The 18,227-nt window shown below is 45.2% G+C and overlaps 1 protein-coding gene across 15 annotated transcripts in view; it reads left to right on the forward strand.

Moving 5' to 3' along the window:
* Positions 1 to 9,710: 9,710 nt before the first annotated feature.
* Positions 9,711 to 18,227, forward strand: part of QKI (QKI, KH domain containing RNA binding) — a 166,979-nt gene continuing 158,462 nt past the window's right edge. For 5 of the 15 annotated variants that reach the window (XR_012032830.1, XM_072830226.1, XM_072830237.1 and 2 more), the window contains exon 1: positions 11,373 to 11,953. Coding sequence is in view for 7 of the 15 variants with exons in the window: in XM_072830226.1 (XP_072686327.1) it covers positions 11,812 to 11,953 (142 nt within the window). In the remaining 8 variants the exon portion in view is untranslated. Of the gene's footprint in view, positions 9,882 to 11,351; positions 11,954 to 12,723; positions 13,382 to 18,227 lie in introns of those variants that run through there. The other 10 variants (XR_012032820.1, XM_072830215.1, XM_072830243.1 and 7 more) reach the window with 5 other exon arrangements.

Below are 18,227 nucleotides of genomic sequence, written 5' to 3' on the forward strand. Positions count from 1 at the left end.
TTCTTCTCTGAAATGCTTCTTGATATTTTCCTGTGGTTAACATACAGAAACCAGGACCTTTTCTTCAATAACGCAGATCTTACAAACAATTTCAAACACAGCACTGGATCTCAAAGGCCCATTGAGCCACCTGGAACCACGGCAAACTTTAGGATCCATGGGAGGACCAGAGCCGTGTTAACAGCACGGGGTCGAGAGACAGATGAGCTGAACTTGGAGCTAGCAGACGCAGAGTGGTAGTTGTTTAGAACTTGAAAAACAAAACCGCCTGGTGGAGTGTTTTCCTGGTGTTCATTTCTTCCTCATGCAATTCCCCTTTATTTCTTTTACTACAGTGACACAGTTAATGAACTGTATACACAGTGGAGACGCCTGAATATAGGGTCAGATGAAGGATAAATAGCAATCATAAATCATATATTAAGTACTTTCTTTATTTCTTATTTTTAAGTAGGCCCTACACCCAGTGTGGAGCCCAGTGCTGGGCTTGAACTCATGACCCTGAGATCGAGACCTGAGCTGAGCTCAAGACTCAAACGCCTAAACCAACTGAGCCACCCAGGTGCTGCAATCTTAAGTGTTTTTAAAAAGCTATATTGAGATGCCAGCTATGTTTCCCATCCAGGAATTTCATGGATGGACATTAACAACACAGTTACAGGAGAGACACAGTGTTGCTAATATGCATACACTGTGTTATAGATAAAAAGTTCTATCACATCACACCAGCAAGTTCCAAGTTTAAGTTAATTCAGGGTGCCACTGGGACTGTGTGGGGAGGCTGCTGGGCTGGTAGGAAATGACCCTCTGACCGAGATGACAAGAGAAAATGGGAGAAAGCAGGGGCAGCAGGGGGGTGAGCAAGTGTGCTTGAGACTGGGTGGGGGTGGGGCAGCCTCAAGAGGGAGGCCTGAGCCCTGAGCTAAGGTTTGTGACATTTAGGGAGTGAGTTGACAGCTCAGTCACCGGACCAGGATTTTGCCTCGGGCAAATCTGCTGTAAAAAAATCAGTGATTTGTTTTTATTTTTGTTTTGCTGTGGTCCATATAGCATAATTAGTGCATAATTGTATAGACAGGTTACAGTAAGTGAGTTGAGTCAAAACAGGTATCAAGAGGACAATTCTTATCAAGTCCCTGTCAGGGATTCAGTTAAGGTTCAGGCTGAATCACGGCCCCCAGGTATCCAAGTGATAACATTTGCCCTTTTGGTAACATGTGAGGCAAATGTAAATTTTGTTCAACATCAGTATTATAATGAGGTAAGTGAGTCACTGAAGCTGGGCTCATAATTATGAAAGTGTTTAAAGGATTCCTTCTTCTTTTCGGCTACCTTGGTGTAGTTGTGTGTACTGGCATTCATCCTGAATGACTCTCTGAAAGCTGCTTTGGTAACGTGAGAACCACGGAGAGAAAGTTTTGGCTCCCTGGGTAAACGTTTCGGAGTTGGGTGTATGTGCGGCCGGGTGTGCCGACGGGTCCCGAGGCAGGGGGAGGTCAGCCTCGGAGCTAGTCTTGCGGAAGCCGAGACCTGGACAGATCACTTCAGGGAAGGCCCCGGGAAGCCAGAGCTGTCACTGTATCTCTAGTTGCTTCATATGTGCCCTGATGCAACTGACTTGCGGGAGCCACTGGCGAGTGGATGAGTGTATGTGTCTCCTCCCACCCTGCTCTCAGACCTTAAGTTCCTCAAAACACGAGCTGTGTTTTCCCATGGCATCTGATGTGAAAGGGGGGAGTGCTCGTGGCTTAGCTGCTGAGATGTGAAGACGGCATGGCCGTGCTGAGGGCCGGCGGAGTAGACGCCCCTGCAGGGTCACCGGCCTGTGGGCCTGTGGTTGTTGGCTGTGGCCACCCTCGCAGGGATTGGAGAAGGCCCTTGAATTTGCATAATGCAGCCCAACGGGTGCTCCGACATCCCATTGTTTAACCTGGAGGTCAGCCTGCAACTGTCAGTGTTAGAACACAAGGATGGGATGCTGCCATCCTGGCTGCTCTTGAACATCTGGGAAGGCAGTGCCCGTCCATGCAGTCCTGGACCTTCCAGGAGGTGGAACTGCCCGGTCAGCTGCTGACAGGGCCAGGAGAGGGATGGAGGCCGCCTCCTTGTCCTCCTTTGTCCCACTGCTCCAGAGTCTTTCTACCACAGAGTCTTGAAGAGCTAGGGGGTCCTGGGCCAGCTTTGCATCTATGGTTTCTGCTGCTGGCACAGCCAGCCTAGGATCAAGGCTCCTTTTCATCAGGTTCTTTGTCCTTTTACTTCCTGGTGTCAGCAGTCCTGGGAACAGGAAATGGTTCGTGCAAATAGGAAGTGACAGGAAACTGATGACTAAGGACTTCTGAGTCTTGCGGATACAATTTCAATGTAAATAGAGTTATTTACACGCTTTCCAAAAACACATGTGCATTGATACACAGGAACTATACGGAGACCTCACTCTTCTTAGGTTTTAAAATGATACTATTCACGGAGGGCTTGCTCTGTGCCAGGGATTTGGCTGGGCACCTCGTGTTCATTTACTCACAGGAACGGTGACACCGTCTTTAGGTTGCATTACCCCATTTTGCAGGTAAGAAGAGAGGCATACATGGTTTAACTAGCTTCTGGTGCATGGCAGGGCCGAGATATGAACCCAGGGCTTCTGTGGCTGCTGGATCTCTGTGCTCAGCTGCTTCCTCCGAAGGCCAGTGAACCCTTCAGGGTGAACGTTTTAGGACTTGGTTTCCTTGGGTGGAGTTTAAAGACAATTCACCTACATCATCTGCAAGGAAAGCATTTCTAAGGTGTGGCAGGTAGTTAGGTATATGGGGCTAAGGTACTATTATTTCATATCTTCACACTGCGGGAGGAAGTACTCACAAGACACCAACTGACCCACTCCTTCCTCCCACCAGGCTCAGGGCTCAGCAGCCTAGACTCCATGGAGGCCTGGCCTCTCCCTTGTCCACATGGGGCGACAGGGTCTGGTTGGGGCCCTTTGATTAAGTGAAAGCTGCTGCCTTCCTGAAATCAGGCACCTACTCAGCTGAAATGGTGGAACCTGGGTAGCTGAGGGGCTGGAGAAGGTCAAGTCCGGCCACGGGTCCCCAGGGGTCAAGGAACCTGGTGCGGAGGAGGGGCTGCCTCTTCTGCACACCAGGGGCCAGAAAGCCCAAGAGGAAGCCGGTCCTGGAGGGACAGAAGGGTTATCGCTGGTGTGTCAGCTGATGGGACAGTTTACAAGCCTGTCTTTGAACTCTTTGAATGCCAAATCTTTTTTTCTTTCCTCATCTCATGATTTAACAGTTTAGTGTCATGATGCTCCCCTCACATTCCTTCTGTTCCCTTAACAGCTTTACCTGGACAGAGAAATGCTTTGGGTGCTGGAGAGGCCCCACCCCACCATCTGTCACAGTTTCAGCGGGCACTCTCCCACTACTTAATTCCAGGCTCACACTATAAATGCAGGGCACCCATTTTAGAACTGTTAAACAAATGTGTTACTCACTTCACCGTGCTGCATTTTATTTCTATCTGAAAAACCATGCTTACAACCAACTGGTATCGAGGAAAAACAGTGTCACCAAGGCCAGTTCACCAAGTTGGGGGCCCTAGAAGATCTACAGAATGTAACTGTAACACATTTTTAAAAATGGGCTTGGACAGAATAATTAGGAAATAGTAAATGCTGGCATCATCAGTATTACTTGTAGAGTTCAGCAAAGGAACGTGAATGGCTATCTAGGACAGAGGATAGAGCAGAACAGAGGTGCTTCTTTGGTGTGAAATACACAGTTTTCCATAAGGCGAATGATTACTCATTTTTCAGCTCTGGCAACAACTTGTTTTTTAAAACATTATTTGGCAGAAAATAGAAAGTAAAACTGAAAACTTTGGTATTTCATTGTAACTGGGTTAATATGATTTACATACATTTTTTTTTTTCTAAACTTGGATACATACCCAAAGAGCCTATATAAATATATAGGTATATATGTAATATATATTAACTAAAACTTATTATATTGTTATATTATGTATATATTTATTAGCCAAATACTCAATTCAGTTGCAGCCAATAAAAACTAGTAAAACTCAGATTTCATGAAAATATGAACTAAGCAATTTTCTAAATATGCAAACAAGCTGACACAAATGTAAATATTATTCAAAATGTTTTTTGACAATCGGTACAGCAGAAGTGCAGGTGACCCGAGTGGCCGTCAGCCCAGCTGGGAGCAGGGCACCAGGCATTACTCCTTTAGTTTCTGGGTCAGAGGGATTCCTGGGGCTTCTGTGGGAAGGACAGGGCAGTGTAGTTAAGAGAAGCAACGATGCCCTGAGTGGTGTGGAAATAGTTCAAAATTTAAAAACTGACAAACTTTATGGTGCCTACTGGTTGAATATCAGTTCTGTGAATAATTGCTTTTAATTTTATATTTAAACGAAGTTAAAGTGATTCTGATAAAGCCTCTTTGATCTTAAAACAGGAAATTCTTGTTTTCTGACCTATTAAAGATTCAGGGGACTATGGATGTTCTGGCCCCTGGTACTCCAAATGGTGTGTTTCTTGTGGGGTGAGAGGTATCTCACCCTCCAAAATGCTTTTTAGGAATCATGAAATCACATTGCAAAAACTGTTCACATACTAACAGACCCTGAGGCCCCTCCTTCCCCTTCTGTGTTCCCTATGTCTGAAGGCAGATTTTCAGATGCTACTATTTACTCAGGTAAGTATTCTGGGTGAGCAGCTTACACAGCTGCTTGCCTTCCCTAGAGCCCAAGTAGGTCTATGTTTTTCTTTCTTTTTTTCTTTTATTCATTCAAACAAATAACTTTTGAAAGTAGCCTACTTGTAAAGCGTCTAAAGAGTAGAAAGAGGAAGGGGTCTGGAATCTACTCTCCAGGAACTGTTACGCTCTCCTAGTGGTTTCTCCACTAGGAACTCTAGAGGTGATTTTGTAATGTTCCACTTTTTCAGTTGTAATGTTAAAAAAAAAAAAAAAAAAAAGGAAAAGAAAAGAAAGAAAGAAAAAAAAAGAAAGACTATTTGGTTTTACCTTTTGTAAATTATAAAAATGTAAGAATTTCAAATATATTGTCTAAGGAAAACCAATATCCAACATGACTTTTATTTCAATAAGGAGTGCAAAAAATGACACCTAAGAATTTTAACTAGAGTTCTTATTGCCATTCAGTGACCACCCATCTGTGTACAGGGTTATCCTAGGTACAGAGGTTAAATTACAACAAAATCAATTTACTGACAGGGATGAGAACATCTTATTCAGTATCACAGAATTTTAGAACTTCAAAGGCTTCCAAAATCACTTAGTTCACATGTCAGAGAGACTGAATTACTTACTTAGTGTTGCACAGATAGAGTGCAATTTTATACCCAGCTTTAGGATAGAGCAGATTTTATACCCAACACAGCAATCTTTTCTCTATAGGACATCAACAGTATTTCAAAGAGCTGTAAGAGCTTACTGTCTAAAAAGATTCAACATGACCACCGAATAGAACACTGAAAGATGACGGACTGAGAGAGGACAGCAGTTTAGTCATTAAAAGACAGAGCTCTAGAGGCACCAAGTTTCATGGCCAGGACGGCCAGAAGTGTGCTGTGAATCACTCAGGACTGAGGGTTGGTTTGAACCCGGTTCGTAGCATTTACTAACTGTGTCACAGGAGTCACATCACTTAAATTGACTCTCCGGGCCTTTGCTTCCTTACTATAAAATGGGGGCAATAATTAACTGAGAGTTGCCGGGTACTCAATGAGATCATAACTGAAGTGCCAAACAATTTGTAGGGACTCTATATATGTCAGTCTTCTTTTTTTTTGTCTCCCCTTTCTTACTAAAAACTATTTAGAATGTACAAATATACGGTAATTACAGGAAAAACGCAGCATTTTAGGCGATAAATTAAATTTTAGTAAAGGATAATGGCATTGGATTAGATGTCTGGGACATGAGCAGGCACTTCCCTTGCTCATAAAAAAATGTTTACTCACATTAGTTATTTAAAACTAACACAGAGAGGGAGCCTGGCTGGCTCGGTTGGTAGGGCATGTGACTCTTGATCTTGGGGTCATGTGTTTGAGCCCCATGTTGGGGGAAGAGTTTACTTAAAAAAAAAAAAAAATAGATAAAGGCAGCATTTAAAAAACCAAAACCAAAACCAAACCAAACACCTACTGCACAGATTATGAATCAAACAGTATCAGTTTAATATGTTAAGAAAAATCTAATTACAGATGCATCCTGGATGAACCAGCTCTTGAAGACAAAAAGACAACAAACCAACAGTCCAGGGGAACACTATGGAAATTATTTTGCAATCATAAACCTATGAATCAGTCTGAAAGTTGATCAAAACAAAATGCATTTTTAATTCACTCTCAAATTTCTATAATTAACAGATGGTTATTTTTTTTAGTTCAAGTTCCTGTTTCAGTGTGGAATGAAGATGGGATTACATGGCACAAGCCTGCATCCTGGCTGAGAATGCTTTTTCCTCTAAAGTTTCATTTAGGGTCAAATGAGTAGAAATTCTACACCATCAGTTAACATTTAACCACTGTGCAGTGGTTTAAGCTAAATGTGAGTATTACATCTGCAACTATCATGTTGGTGGTTTTTAAAAGGCAGCACAATTAACGGAACAGCTGTGAAGAGCAATGCCTTTCATTTTACAAATGGTGCATTTGCACTAAGAGATATATAAATATGCCTCACTGAAAGGAATCCATGTTACTGTTTTAATTGATTCATTTGCTTGTATTAAAAAAACTCCCAAGGCTCTTCTCCATGAACACTTTAGCTTGACATTTGAGGCCAACACAAAACTGGCAGCTACTACTCTTTCTGGAAATTCTTACCCTGCAGCCTGACACTTTCCAGGTTTTTACCAGTACCCCCCACCTCCCAGGGCAGCATCACTTCAATGTCCAGGCCTGGGGTGCTAGTGCTTATTTCCATTCCCGTAGCATTTTGTCTTCAGCACTTGCTTTTATTAGTTAACTTTTCATCGGTTTGGGAAACTAACTCCCGGCTTAGCCTTAGGGGTAATAACAGGTATTTAGATATTACACGTACTCAAGTATTTGTCGATTAAAATATTCACACTTAAAATGTGTCATTTTCAACCTTTTAAATAGTAGCTGATAAGACATCTCACAATTGAAAAGGGCACTTGAGAAATCTAAGATAATAAACAAACATAATTAAGACAATAAACAAAAGATTATAGAAAAGCCCCATTCTCTTGTAGAAAGATTTAAGGATTAAAGATTTAAAAAACACAAACACAAACAGAAACATATTTGGGACACAGGGCCATCAAAGATTGGGATTCTTAAGTCTGAAGAACATTTTAGTTCCTGCAAGAACTCCAAGGTGATGGAAGAAAAAAAATGTTGGAATATTCAAGTTTTCTATTTTATTTTATTTTTATTTTTTAAGTTTTCTATTTTAAATGTCAAGAATAGCAATAAGCAAATAAAGCCAATCATATTTTAGAGAACAGAAGGTGTATTTCCACTCATGGTTAATTACTGATATTAGATGTGGAAACACTTTTAGTGTCCATATATTAGGTGACATAATTTTTCACAGTGAAAAAGCTATTATAAAGATCTTCAAGATGAAGTTCGCCCGTGGGTACCTCGTAACTTGTGACTATTGTAAGGATATTTTTGTAATCATGTGATTAAAGAGTCTTTCCATAGCAGCTTATAAATTTTTAAACTTCCTAAAGGCAAGTGACGTATCCCAACAATTTTTGTATTCCTCATGTACTTGTTATATATTAGGTAATTAATGGGGGTGATATGTACCTAAAATGCCTGAGGCAGGAGTGTGAGAGAGACAGGAAGGGATGTAGTGGATGGATAGCACAGTTGTCTCCAGAGGCATCACCCTGCATGGACCTGGTTCTGCCTGTATGGGATCAACTATTTACTACTCTGAAGCATCAGCCACCTCTCCTCTGAAGTCTGGCTATTCACACCTATCTAAAATGTTTGCTGTAAAGGATTAAAAGATTATGAGTAAGGGGTTTGCACAGTTCCTAATGTTTTTTTGAATATATTTTTAATGAGTAGCTACATGAAACATGCTATTCCAGGTGTTGGGAATTCCAAATAGAACAAAGTAGAGCCTTTGTTCCTGTGGAGTTTACAGTGTAGAGGGGAGGTGAGAGGCAAATCTACCCATAGACAGAATATGAGAGGTAGAAATAAATGCTATGAAAATAATTAAAAACAGAGGGAAGGGAGTAAGCAGACAGAATACAGAGGGTGTGTGTGTGTGTATGTCCATGCATGTGTTATACAGGGTGGTAAGGGGAATCTTCTCTGATAAGACCTGAGAAAGCGTGGGAGGCAGGCCCATAGATGTGTGGGGAATGCTCTGCAAGGAAAGGAGATACCAAATGCAAAATCCTGGAGTAGAAAGCATGCTGGGCCTGTTTTAGGATGGGAAGGGATTCCAGGGGGAGAGCCCAGTGTGCTAGGGGAAGATTAGAAACAAGGTCAGCCAGGCAGCAGGGTCCAGAGCATATGGGGGTCTTGAAGGCCTTGGTAAGGTCTTTGGGTTTTTCATGAGAGGGGACACATGGACGAACTGTGAGCGGAGAAGTGATCTATGTATACTTGAAAAGGCAATATATAGTAGCTACTATCAAATGCCGTAACCACACGAGATTTAATACATGGGACATGAATATTGATTATTGTTCTTTAACTCTGACTTGGTTTACCTAGATTATAAGAACCAGGGGAGCCATATGAAACTGCAATCTCTATCCATCAAAAATGATGGAACATCGATCGTCAAAAGTTTCATCCTGACTTACTGCACAGGGTTAGTAAAAGTGTGAAGAACATAAGCTTCAGAAAAAAAAAAAAATATAAGTGGAACTGAATCCCAGATCCAGGACGCATGAGCTATAGGCTTGGGAAAGTTACTTAACCTCCTTCTGCCTGGGTTTTCCCTTACATAAAATAGGGATAATAGCATACCTAAATTACTAGGTTGCCTTGAAGAGTAAATGAGATATACATGGATATAAGGATTTAACACAGGGCCTGGGAGCTTAATAAGTAAGTATACTGATTAAGAAGGGGGAATGACATCTTTTACACTAGCAAATTACATTGAATAGCTTAGTTACCCTTTAAAATGCCTATTCTTTTGCTACTAACCCAAGTTGTTGCATACATTAATTTTTAAAAAGGCAACGTTTTTAAAAATTTTTTTTGAAGAGACAACTTTTTTAAAACCAAAATACCGTTTGCTGCATTTGCAAAATTCATCCTTTAAACTGATAACTGAGTAGGTGAATAGTCTCATGTTTCTGTTAATAACAACGTAAGTAGGAGAACTTAAAATATTTTAGAGTTAAATGTTTTTAACTTTGCAGGGCATTTCTATCTCCTCTACCAAAGTAGCTTAATTTTAGAAACAATGTTCCTTAAGTGAACAGAACAGAAGCTACATGGTACTCTCAAAAGAGTGTTTGTTTGAAATTCAGCTCGTTTCAATACAACTCAAACTTAAGTGTTCCTCAGAATTTCTACGAGGCAAAATTTTAACAACAAAAAACACCCCCACGTAAGCTCTTCCCAGTTAAAACACAGAGGACATGATTAGCCGATTTCAGCCACTTGTAGCTCTCACCGCGGTCAGCTGGCCGGTAGGTTGTCACAATAGGGCTTGCAGAAAAATGCAGAGGCAGGTTTTGAGACTGACATTTCTATCGGCCAGTTCCGAAGCCCTTCCCAAGCAAACCTAAATGTCCGACTCCGTCACGCCGCAGGAAAGCCCTCCTGCCCACCGTATCCTTAGGTCTACGCGTGGGCACATGTGCATGTTGCCTCCCACCTTCCCAACTAGGTACGTGATTTTTACGCGGTTCTGCGGCTGCACTTCCTAACCCGAGGCTGGTGCCATCAGCGACGAGCGCAGCCTCGCCCGCACCGCTCACGTCCCCTCCGCGTCTCGCGCGGCGCCAAGCTCGGTCCTGCCTGCAGCGGGCTCCGGAGGAACGGAGGCTGCGCCGCGGCGGCCTCGCTCCCCAGCGCGTCCCGCCCCCGGGACAGGTAACCGCGCAGGTGGCGGCGCCGTCGGGGCGACGAGGGGCGCCCACGCGGGACCCAGCGCTCGCCAGGCTGTCCCGCAGCGCGGCGCTCGGAGCCGGAGGAGGCCGCGGGGACGCGGGGACGCGGGGAGGGGGCGGGGGTGGTCGTGCGGCGCCACCGACGACATCGCCGCGGCAAGGAGGGCCCAGCCGGGACGCGCGAGCTGCGGAGAAGCAGCCGACGCGAGGCAGCGAAGACGCCGCAGCCACCCGCCCCGCCCCCGCCCCGCCGCTTGGGGTCCGAGCGCCCGGCCGCCCCACCCCCTCCCCCACGGCGCGCCCCCGCGCCAGCCCCCACCCGGCCCCCGCCTCGGCCCCGGCCCGCCCCACGCAGGCGCGCGCAGGCCCCGCCCCTCCCCCTCCGCTCGCGGGGCCCCGGCAGGGGCGGGGCGACCCCCGGAGGGGGCGTGGCCACCGGGCTCGACGCGCGCACGCGCTCTCGGGCCTTACGGCTACGTGTCGGGGCACGTGACGCCCACCCCGAAAGTCCCCCGTGAAGCAACAGGACGTTAAAAAAAATTCTTTTCTTTGGGGGGGGGGGAGGGTGTGAGAACGGACGACAGTTTTTCTTTCTTTTTCTTTAAACAACAACAAAAAACTATAGTAACGGAGGAGAGAATGAGGCGTGCGGCGGCGAGCGTCCCGCTGGCGAGCCCTCACCCACCGCCACAGCCCGGCCGCGCCCGCCAGACGAGCCGGCCCGGCGGCGGGGAGCGGGGAGCGGGGAGCGCGGAGCGGCGCGGCCCTCACCCCGCCCCCAGTCCAAAGCACCGCCACCCGCCGCCCCCGCCGCGCCCCGCCGCCCGTCCGCCCGTCCGCCCCGCCGCCGCCCCTCCCTCCGCCCGCCGCGCCGCGCCGCGCCGCGCCGGCGACCCCAGCCCCGGGCCCCTCTCGGGCCGGCCACCCGCCGGACGGAGGCGGGAGGCGGCGGCGGCGCCCGGGCCGGGGTCGGCGGCGGGAGGAGGAGCGCGCCGGCCGGGCCCCGCTAACGGCCGCCCTGCGCGGCCCCGCCCGCCGCCCGCCCCCGGCCCTCCCCGCGCCGCCGCCCCTCCCCCCGCGCCGCCGCCGCCGCCGCTGGCAGCGCCGCCTGAACTGAGGCGAACTCCGCCGCCAAGTGAGTGAGGAGGAGGAGGAGGAGGAGGCGAGGAGGAGGAGGAAGAGGAGGAGCGGAGTCAGAGCGCGGCGGCAGCGGCAGAGGCGGCCGCGGCGGGGACCAGCCCAGAGAGACCCCGAGCCCGCGGCAGAAGCGGCGGCGGCGGCTGAGCGGGCGCGACCAGCCGAGCGAGCGGCGGCGGCGGCGGCGGCGGCGGCGGCCCGGCTCCTCCTCGTCCGGCGCCGAGCGGCCCGCGCCCGCACTCGGCCCGCGGAGACCCGCCTCCCGCCCGCCGGCCTCGTGAGGGACGCGCCGAGCCGGCGGCCGAGGAGCGGCGGCGGCGGCGGCGGCGGCGGCGGGCCGGGAGCGCGTCGGGCCGCGGGCGGAAAGTGCCTGCGGGGGCGGGGAGAGCGCGGCGAGCGCGCGGTCCGGCCGCCCCGGCGCCCGGCGCGGGAGCGGAGCGGAGCGGGACGCCGAGTCCCGAGCGGCCGGCGGCCGGGGCTCCCCGCCCCTCCCTCCCTCCCTCCTCGGCGGCGGCGGCGGCGGCGGCGGCGGCGGCGGCGGCGGGCGGAGTGAGCTGCGGAGCCTGGAATATGGTCGGGGAAATGGAAACGAAGGAGAAGCCGAAGCCCACCCCAGATTACCTGATGCAGCTGATGAACGACAAGAAGCTCATGAGCAGCCTGCCCAACTTCTGCGGGATCTTCAACCACCTCGAGCGGCTGCTGGACGAAGGTGAGTCGCCTCGGCAGCCCCTCGCGGCCCCGCGCCCCGGGGCGGCCCATCTCCCCGGGACCCGACGCCCGCCGGCGTGTTGGGAGGGCGGGAAGGTCGCGGCTGGCGGGGACCGTGCGCCCGGGGACCCAGAGGCCCGGGCGGGGCGCATGGAGGCGGCGCCGAGGCCGGGCTCGCGGGGCGCGGCGGGCGGCGGCGGGCGGCGGCGGGCGGGCCGGGGCCGCGGGCTCGGGCGGGACCCGCCGGCGGGACGCTCCCCCTCTCCTCCCCCCCCCCCCAGGCCCGCGACCCCGGGCCTCGCGCCGCCGGCCTCGGCGCCCCGGGGAGGCTGCGGGGCGAGCCCCCTCGCGCCCCTGGCTTCCCGCCGCGCCTGCGAGCACCGCGACGGCCCGGAGCGTGGCGGGCCTGGCCGGGAGGAGCCCCGGAGGAGCCCCGGAGGAGCCGGCCGCGCCCGGCCCGCGGGCGCCTGAAGGACACCGGCCCCGGGGCGCTCCCCGGGGGGCTCTCCCGGAGGCCGCGCGCGTTCCCACAGTGGAGGGTCCTGGGGCCCGCGGCTGCTGGGGAGTTGGTGCGGCTTGCGAGTACTCGAGGGGAGCAGCGTGGGGCCGGGCCACTGGAGGGAATGTGCCCGAGGAGCCCCAAAGTAGTGCGGACCGAGCCGGAGGCCGGGGCAAGATGACAGCCGAAAGCACTTTTCGTCCTTTTGTTTGGGGAAGCGAGAACTGTTGGGGAGTTTAACTTCACTTTGGGCGCGGGGTGGGGGGGGGGGTGAGTACGAAATACCGCGAGGACGAGTCTAAACGTCGTCCCGACTCGGAGAGAACTTCGGCGGAGAGCGAACCCAGGACGCCGCTGCCTCGCTCTGTAGGATGGACGTTCCGAAGGACGGGGAGAAGAAGGGGCAAAGTTTGCAGAAAAGCTTTGTTGGCGGAGAGCGGAGGGTTGCGAAGAACGACAAGATTAATGTTGGCCGACTCTGGGATTCCTTTAACAAGTTCTTGCTTAGAGCAGTGCCCTGGACTGCCGAATTCTAGCAGCTCTGCTTTTCTGTGGAAGCCTGGAGAAGACAAAATGACCAACAAAGTCTAATTTGAAAATCGAGTACTCAGGAGGTTTTCTTTTTTCTTTTTTCTTTTTTTTCTTTTCCTGTCTCAGAAGCATCCCTGGAAGACTGATAAACTGTTTTATAGAATTGAACCGTGGATTTTAGATTTTTCATAGGAATTTCGAGATCTTTATAGAACTAGAGAAAAGGAATCTGAAGCTTAGAGAGTTGGAATGTCACTAAAGAACAAAAGACCGGAAATGTCTTCGTGATTAAAGATGGTTAAAGAAGAATCCCGGGATCATTTGTTGTCAAGAAAGTCCTAGAAACAACTTTCAAAGTTCGAGACTGTTAGGTCTTACAGCGTCCTAGCTATTGCTTACGTATGTTAGACCGAACAGCGGTAATCCTCATCGGAATGGGCTTTTTTCCCTTGTTGAAATAGCAAATCTGTTAATTTTATATTGCTCCAGAAAAAACTTGAGCTGTCCCTTTAAGGGGTTCTGCTTTTTCTATTTGTGTTGGCATTTGAAAGATTGTGGAGGCAGAAAACTTTCTGGAATGTCGAAAAAAAAAAAAAATTGCTGGAACTATTAAATTGAGTATTTCCAAATGTGAGCGCTAAGGGGCGCCAGTTATTTTTTTTTAAACATGAGAAATGTTTGGAGCAAAATGTGTAATATACTCAATAATTTGATCTATATTATATTTTAAATCTGAATCACAGTAGATCATTTTGCGTGTCATTTCGTGTTCATAATACACTTACCGTATTTATAATATATAGTTATAAACTCAGAACACATTACGTAAAATTATGGGAACAATTTTATTGCATTTCAAAAATGATATGTCTTTTCTGCCTTGGTATATTTTGGAAATTTTAAAATTTTAATAGTATTTGTTAAATTTTCTTTATTTAGTACAGTTTAGAAGGAATCTTTCATTGACATTAAAATGAAATGTGTCCTCACAATATTTAGAATTAATTAAAGTTGCATTAGTCTTTTAATTACAATGCTGAGTTCAATCAAATGACATAGGAGTTTATGAAAAAAATTGAAGGTATTTCACTTTATGTGTATCTTATTTAAAAACATAATTTGAATTTCTCTGATTAGTTCTGAAAGACTTCTCACCTGTGCTTTTATGTTGATCTAAAATCTTTAAGTGATCATTTGGAGTTGTTCCTTGTTAAAAAGTTTCTAACGTTGGCTTCAATAATTTGTAATCTTCCAAATCTAGAATTCCACTTAGGTCTTTATCTCTAACAAAGGTTTGTTCATTTCTCTGTGGTTGGAAATAGTAACTATTTGCCTTTTAAAACTTGGGAGACCACTAGCTGAGGATGATACATTCTAAGTAATTTTTTTTTTTTCTCTTTTAATGTGGTTTACTCCATCTCTTATCTTGGTCTATCTAGAATTTTAGCCTTTCCTCCCCAGGGTAAGTAAAGATTGCTTGTGCCGTAGCTGGGATGTTTAAAATGGACAGCATAATGACTAGGAAGTTTGATTGTTTTTTTATCAGACCAGTACAAACATGCAGGAAGAGGGGCTATTCCTTAGTGTGGAATAAGCTGCTTCCTCTAATTGTTAGCTTTATTATAAACTTAATTTGACTTCAGAAAAATACTGATTTTTGAAATGTATCACGTTTTTTTTGGCCAGATGATTTAATTCTGAAAATTTGGCAACTTGCTTTACCCCTTTGTGACCTGTCATTGTCCAAAACAAATTAATCAGGACTTCTGTTTGTGGTTAGGAATTACGTTTTCCTTTTCCATACGATTGGCGGAAAAATTTTTTCAATTTAGATAAAGTTACATGTTTTAGATAAAGTTACATGTTTTACGTTGATAATCAAGATACTGGACTTAAAATAGGTGTATTTTCTGATAATGAGAAATTTTGAATGATTATTTAGGAATTCTATTTCAATTTTATTTTTATAGTAAGCTTTAAAGAATTTGCTTGTCTGAGAATTTTTGTTTGGCTAGTTACAAATTTGGGAGTTATGTGTGCTAGATTTTTTTAGTTGATTAAAACTTAAATGTTTTAGATTGAACATTTTATTTCCATGCCAAGTTAACCTTTAGCCTATATTTTCACTATGGACACTGCTTTTGGTTTTTGGATTTATTTTTTGGGAGGGGGGAGGTAGGGATTGTCAGACTTTCCTCTTAAGTATCTTCAGTTATTCTTTTAAGTTATGAATGAGGTCTAGATTGGCTCACTCAAATAAAGGACGTAATTTCAGTTGATTCCAATGCTTAAGAATCTTTTGTTGAAGATAAAGATGATTACACATGAAACTGAGGTCTTAAAGCCTTAAACTGCTTTCTGGAGAGAAGTTTCCAAACCGAATCCTGGGACCATCCATGGGAAAGAGTAGTCACTAAAAGAAGTTTTTTATTTAAAAAAGAAAAAACAAAAAAAACTTTCTTTGTCATGAAAATGAATGCAAATTCTGTTTTTATAGAGTATTGCAATTAGAATTGAGAAGGCTACAAATGAAATCAGTTAGACTAAAAAAAAAAAAAAAACCCCATGGGGGAAGGGGATGAACTAGGGATTTTAAAATCAGATGTTGAGTTTTCATTTTTTAGGCAGAGGAAGGTTAAAGCTGCTGATGGGAAAATTAAAAATGCATGGTACGGTTTATAAGTAAAGCTAGCCTAAATCTTTTGTGAATGTTTGAAAAATTAGTGTGTGGCTCAGAAAAAGTGAGCAAACATGTTCAATTACCTTCTGTTTTGCTGATTTGAAAAATGCCTGTTCATTTTCTCATGGTCTTTTAAGAGGGTTGGTAATAGATTTTTCTGACCTCAATTTTCTTACCCTCTCCCTTAAAATGTGGGCAGAAAATATTTCAAATTAAAATTTGCTTTACTAGTTAACGTTTTTCCATATTAATGTTTATTTTCATTATGCATTCAGTATTGAAAGTATCTTATCGTAGCCTCGGTTTTCTTACACTTCAAAATTTTTTTGTAGGGGAAAATCTTGCTTGTCTACCAAAGCTTTGATTCAAAAATTATATGGCTATTTTTTGGTATTGAGAGGAGTTTTGCTGTATAGTTTATTATGATTTTAGTGTTTTTTTTTTTTTTTTTCTGGGTCACTGTTGACAGTACTCAATCTCTGTAACAAACAGATTTTATTAAGTTGAAGTAATTGTTCTTTAGGAAGAAAGATTTTGCAGTTGTAAGCTAACCCTTTGAATTAATAGTGATGAGAAGGATAGGATATTTATAATCAGTTATTCTTTTTTTCCTTACCCAGGAGGTGTCACCAGCTCTGTAAAGTAATAATGGAAATGATAACTTGTATCCTAGGTCATTTATTTTACATTCATTCTGTACTTTTGAAGCTTTAACTACCCCTTGGGTAGAATATATACTCAAAATGCATGCACATTCAATGAAGCAGAAGGTGATTCCTTTTTCTTAACTATCCGGTTTACATGTTTTGTAGTAAAAGCTGTACTCCCAAGGATATAACGTAATTAATAGAAATAGGTGTCTTTGCTAATCTCATTTGCTAGTGTGTTTGGTATAAGCACCTTTTCTTAAATGGCTTTGGGTATATAAAGTGAAAATAAGTTAATTTGGCTTTTTAAGGTTTTGTACACATTATATTTCTGTTTATTACCCACTCACTTGCCACTGTCCTGGAGCTGACATCAGTGCACTTGCAAAGTGCATCAGTTTTCCATAAGAAAAAAATGGCTTTTTATTTACTTCCTGTGACAAAAGACAAGTGTGCTCCCTTCGTCCCCCAACACATGGATGCATGTTGCACGCGCGTGCACACACACACGCCCTTTCTTGGAGCATTATTCACGTGCTCCTTTTTTGAAGCCAATATGTTTAGATTTGTAAGCGTTTTGTTTTGTTTTTTGACCTTTTTGGCCTTAATTAATACCAGTGTGATCCTAAGGACAGCTTTTTATAATCTGACTGGAACATCTTTTAATTTATTTGAGAAATTTATTCTAGTTAATACAATTTGGTTTATGATGGTACAATAATAAGCAAAACTTGTCTTTCTCTGTTGGAGATGGAAAATACTTTGCCATTTTTGAGTTTTATTCATTTAATAATTTAGGTGACAGTCCACTGAGCAACTTTCTGCCGTTGGCAGGCCAACTATTATGAATAGATCCAGTGATCTATTTTAGGGTCAAGGGATCAGGATAGTGCAAGAACTTGTGCCAAGAGGTCAGAATTATATTATGCACCAACTTTTTATTTTGTGATTGATAGGACTTCATTATATTTTCTGATCCCTCTCTCTCTCTCTCTCTTTTGACATCAAGCTAGTGTATTTTTCCCTTTCGTAGGAACTTTTAGGGAATGCTTATACCCCTTTTAAAGTTGACATTTCAGTTTTGGGACCCCAAATAGCTAGGTTGTTTGATTTCTAAGTGAGATTTTTACAGCTTTTTTTCATTTAACAGAAAGCAAACATAGTATTAAACTTTTCATAGTGAATGCATTTTGTTTTGTTACTGTGACCATGTTACAAAATTTGACTGTAGATATATATGATCCACTGTGTGTTAGGTACTTCTGTCTATGCATTTATCATTGTACTTCATGTTGTGATATTATTTCTCTTTGTGTGTGTGTACCTTTGTTCCTTGAAGGAGCCCACCTCATAGCCTGGCACATGTACACTATCGGATGTTTGTTGAATTAATAAGTAGGTTGACGTTGTTAGCCTCTCGATTTCTGTTTTCTCTGAAGTATGGGATTAAGCCAATTATATAATAGTTGGTGATAGTTTGGGGCAATTAGAAAAAAAGACACATGTATTTTTTTTAATGATATTTTTTAGAAATCGTACAATATCATTTGCAGTGCGAGTTCTCAAGAAGCTTTTGTCTTCATCTTACTTTAGTACCATTGGTGAGAATGGGAATTAGAAAGATCAAATTGCTTTACTTGGGCAGTAGTTTTCAGCCAGTCCTTACACAAATTATACCAATCCATAAGCAGAGAGAAGCTGTCAGTGCCCATCTCAGCTCTTAAAAGTTTTGGTGTCTGTGGCATTATATAGGTGAACTTTTTCCCTAGTCACTTACCTATAAAAGTCGACAAGTCAGCTGATATGTAGGTCTTGTACTCTGTAAAACACAGTATACGGGAAAGATTCCAGGTCCCTAAGTGCTACTTTGATGTGTTCAGGATAAATAAGGACTATTTGAATGGTTTTAGTTTAGAAG

The sequence above is a fragment of the Canis lupus genome, chromosome 1 (assembly GCF_048164855.1).
Source record: "Canis lupus baileyi chromosome 1, mCanLup2.hap1, whole genome shotgun sequence".
Classification (NCBI taxonomy): domain Eukaryota; kingdom Metazoa; phylum Chordata; class Mammalia; order Carnivora; family Canidae; genus Canis; species Canis lupus.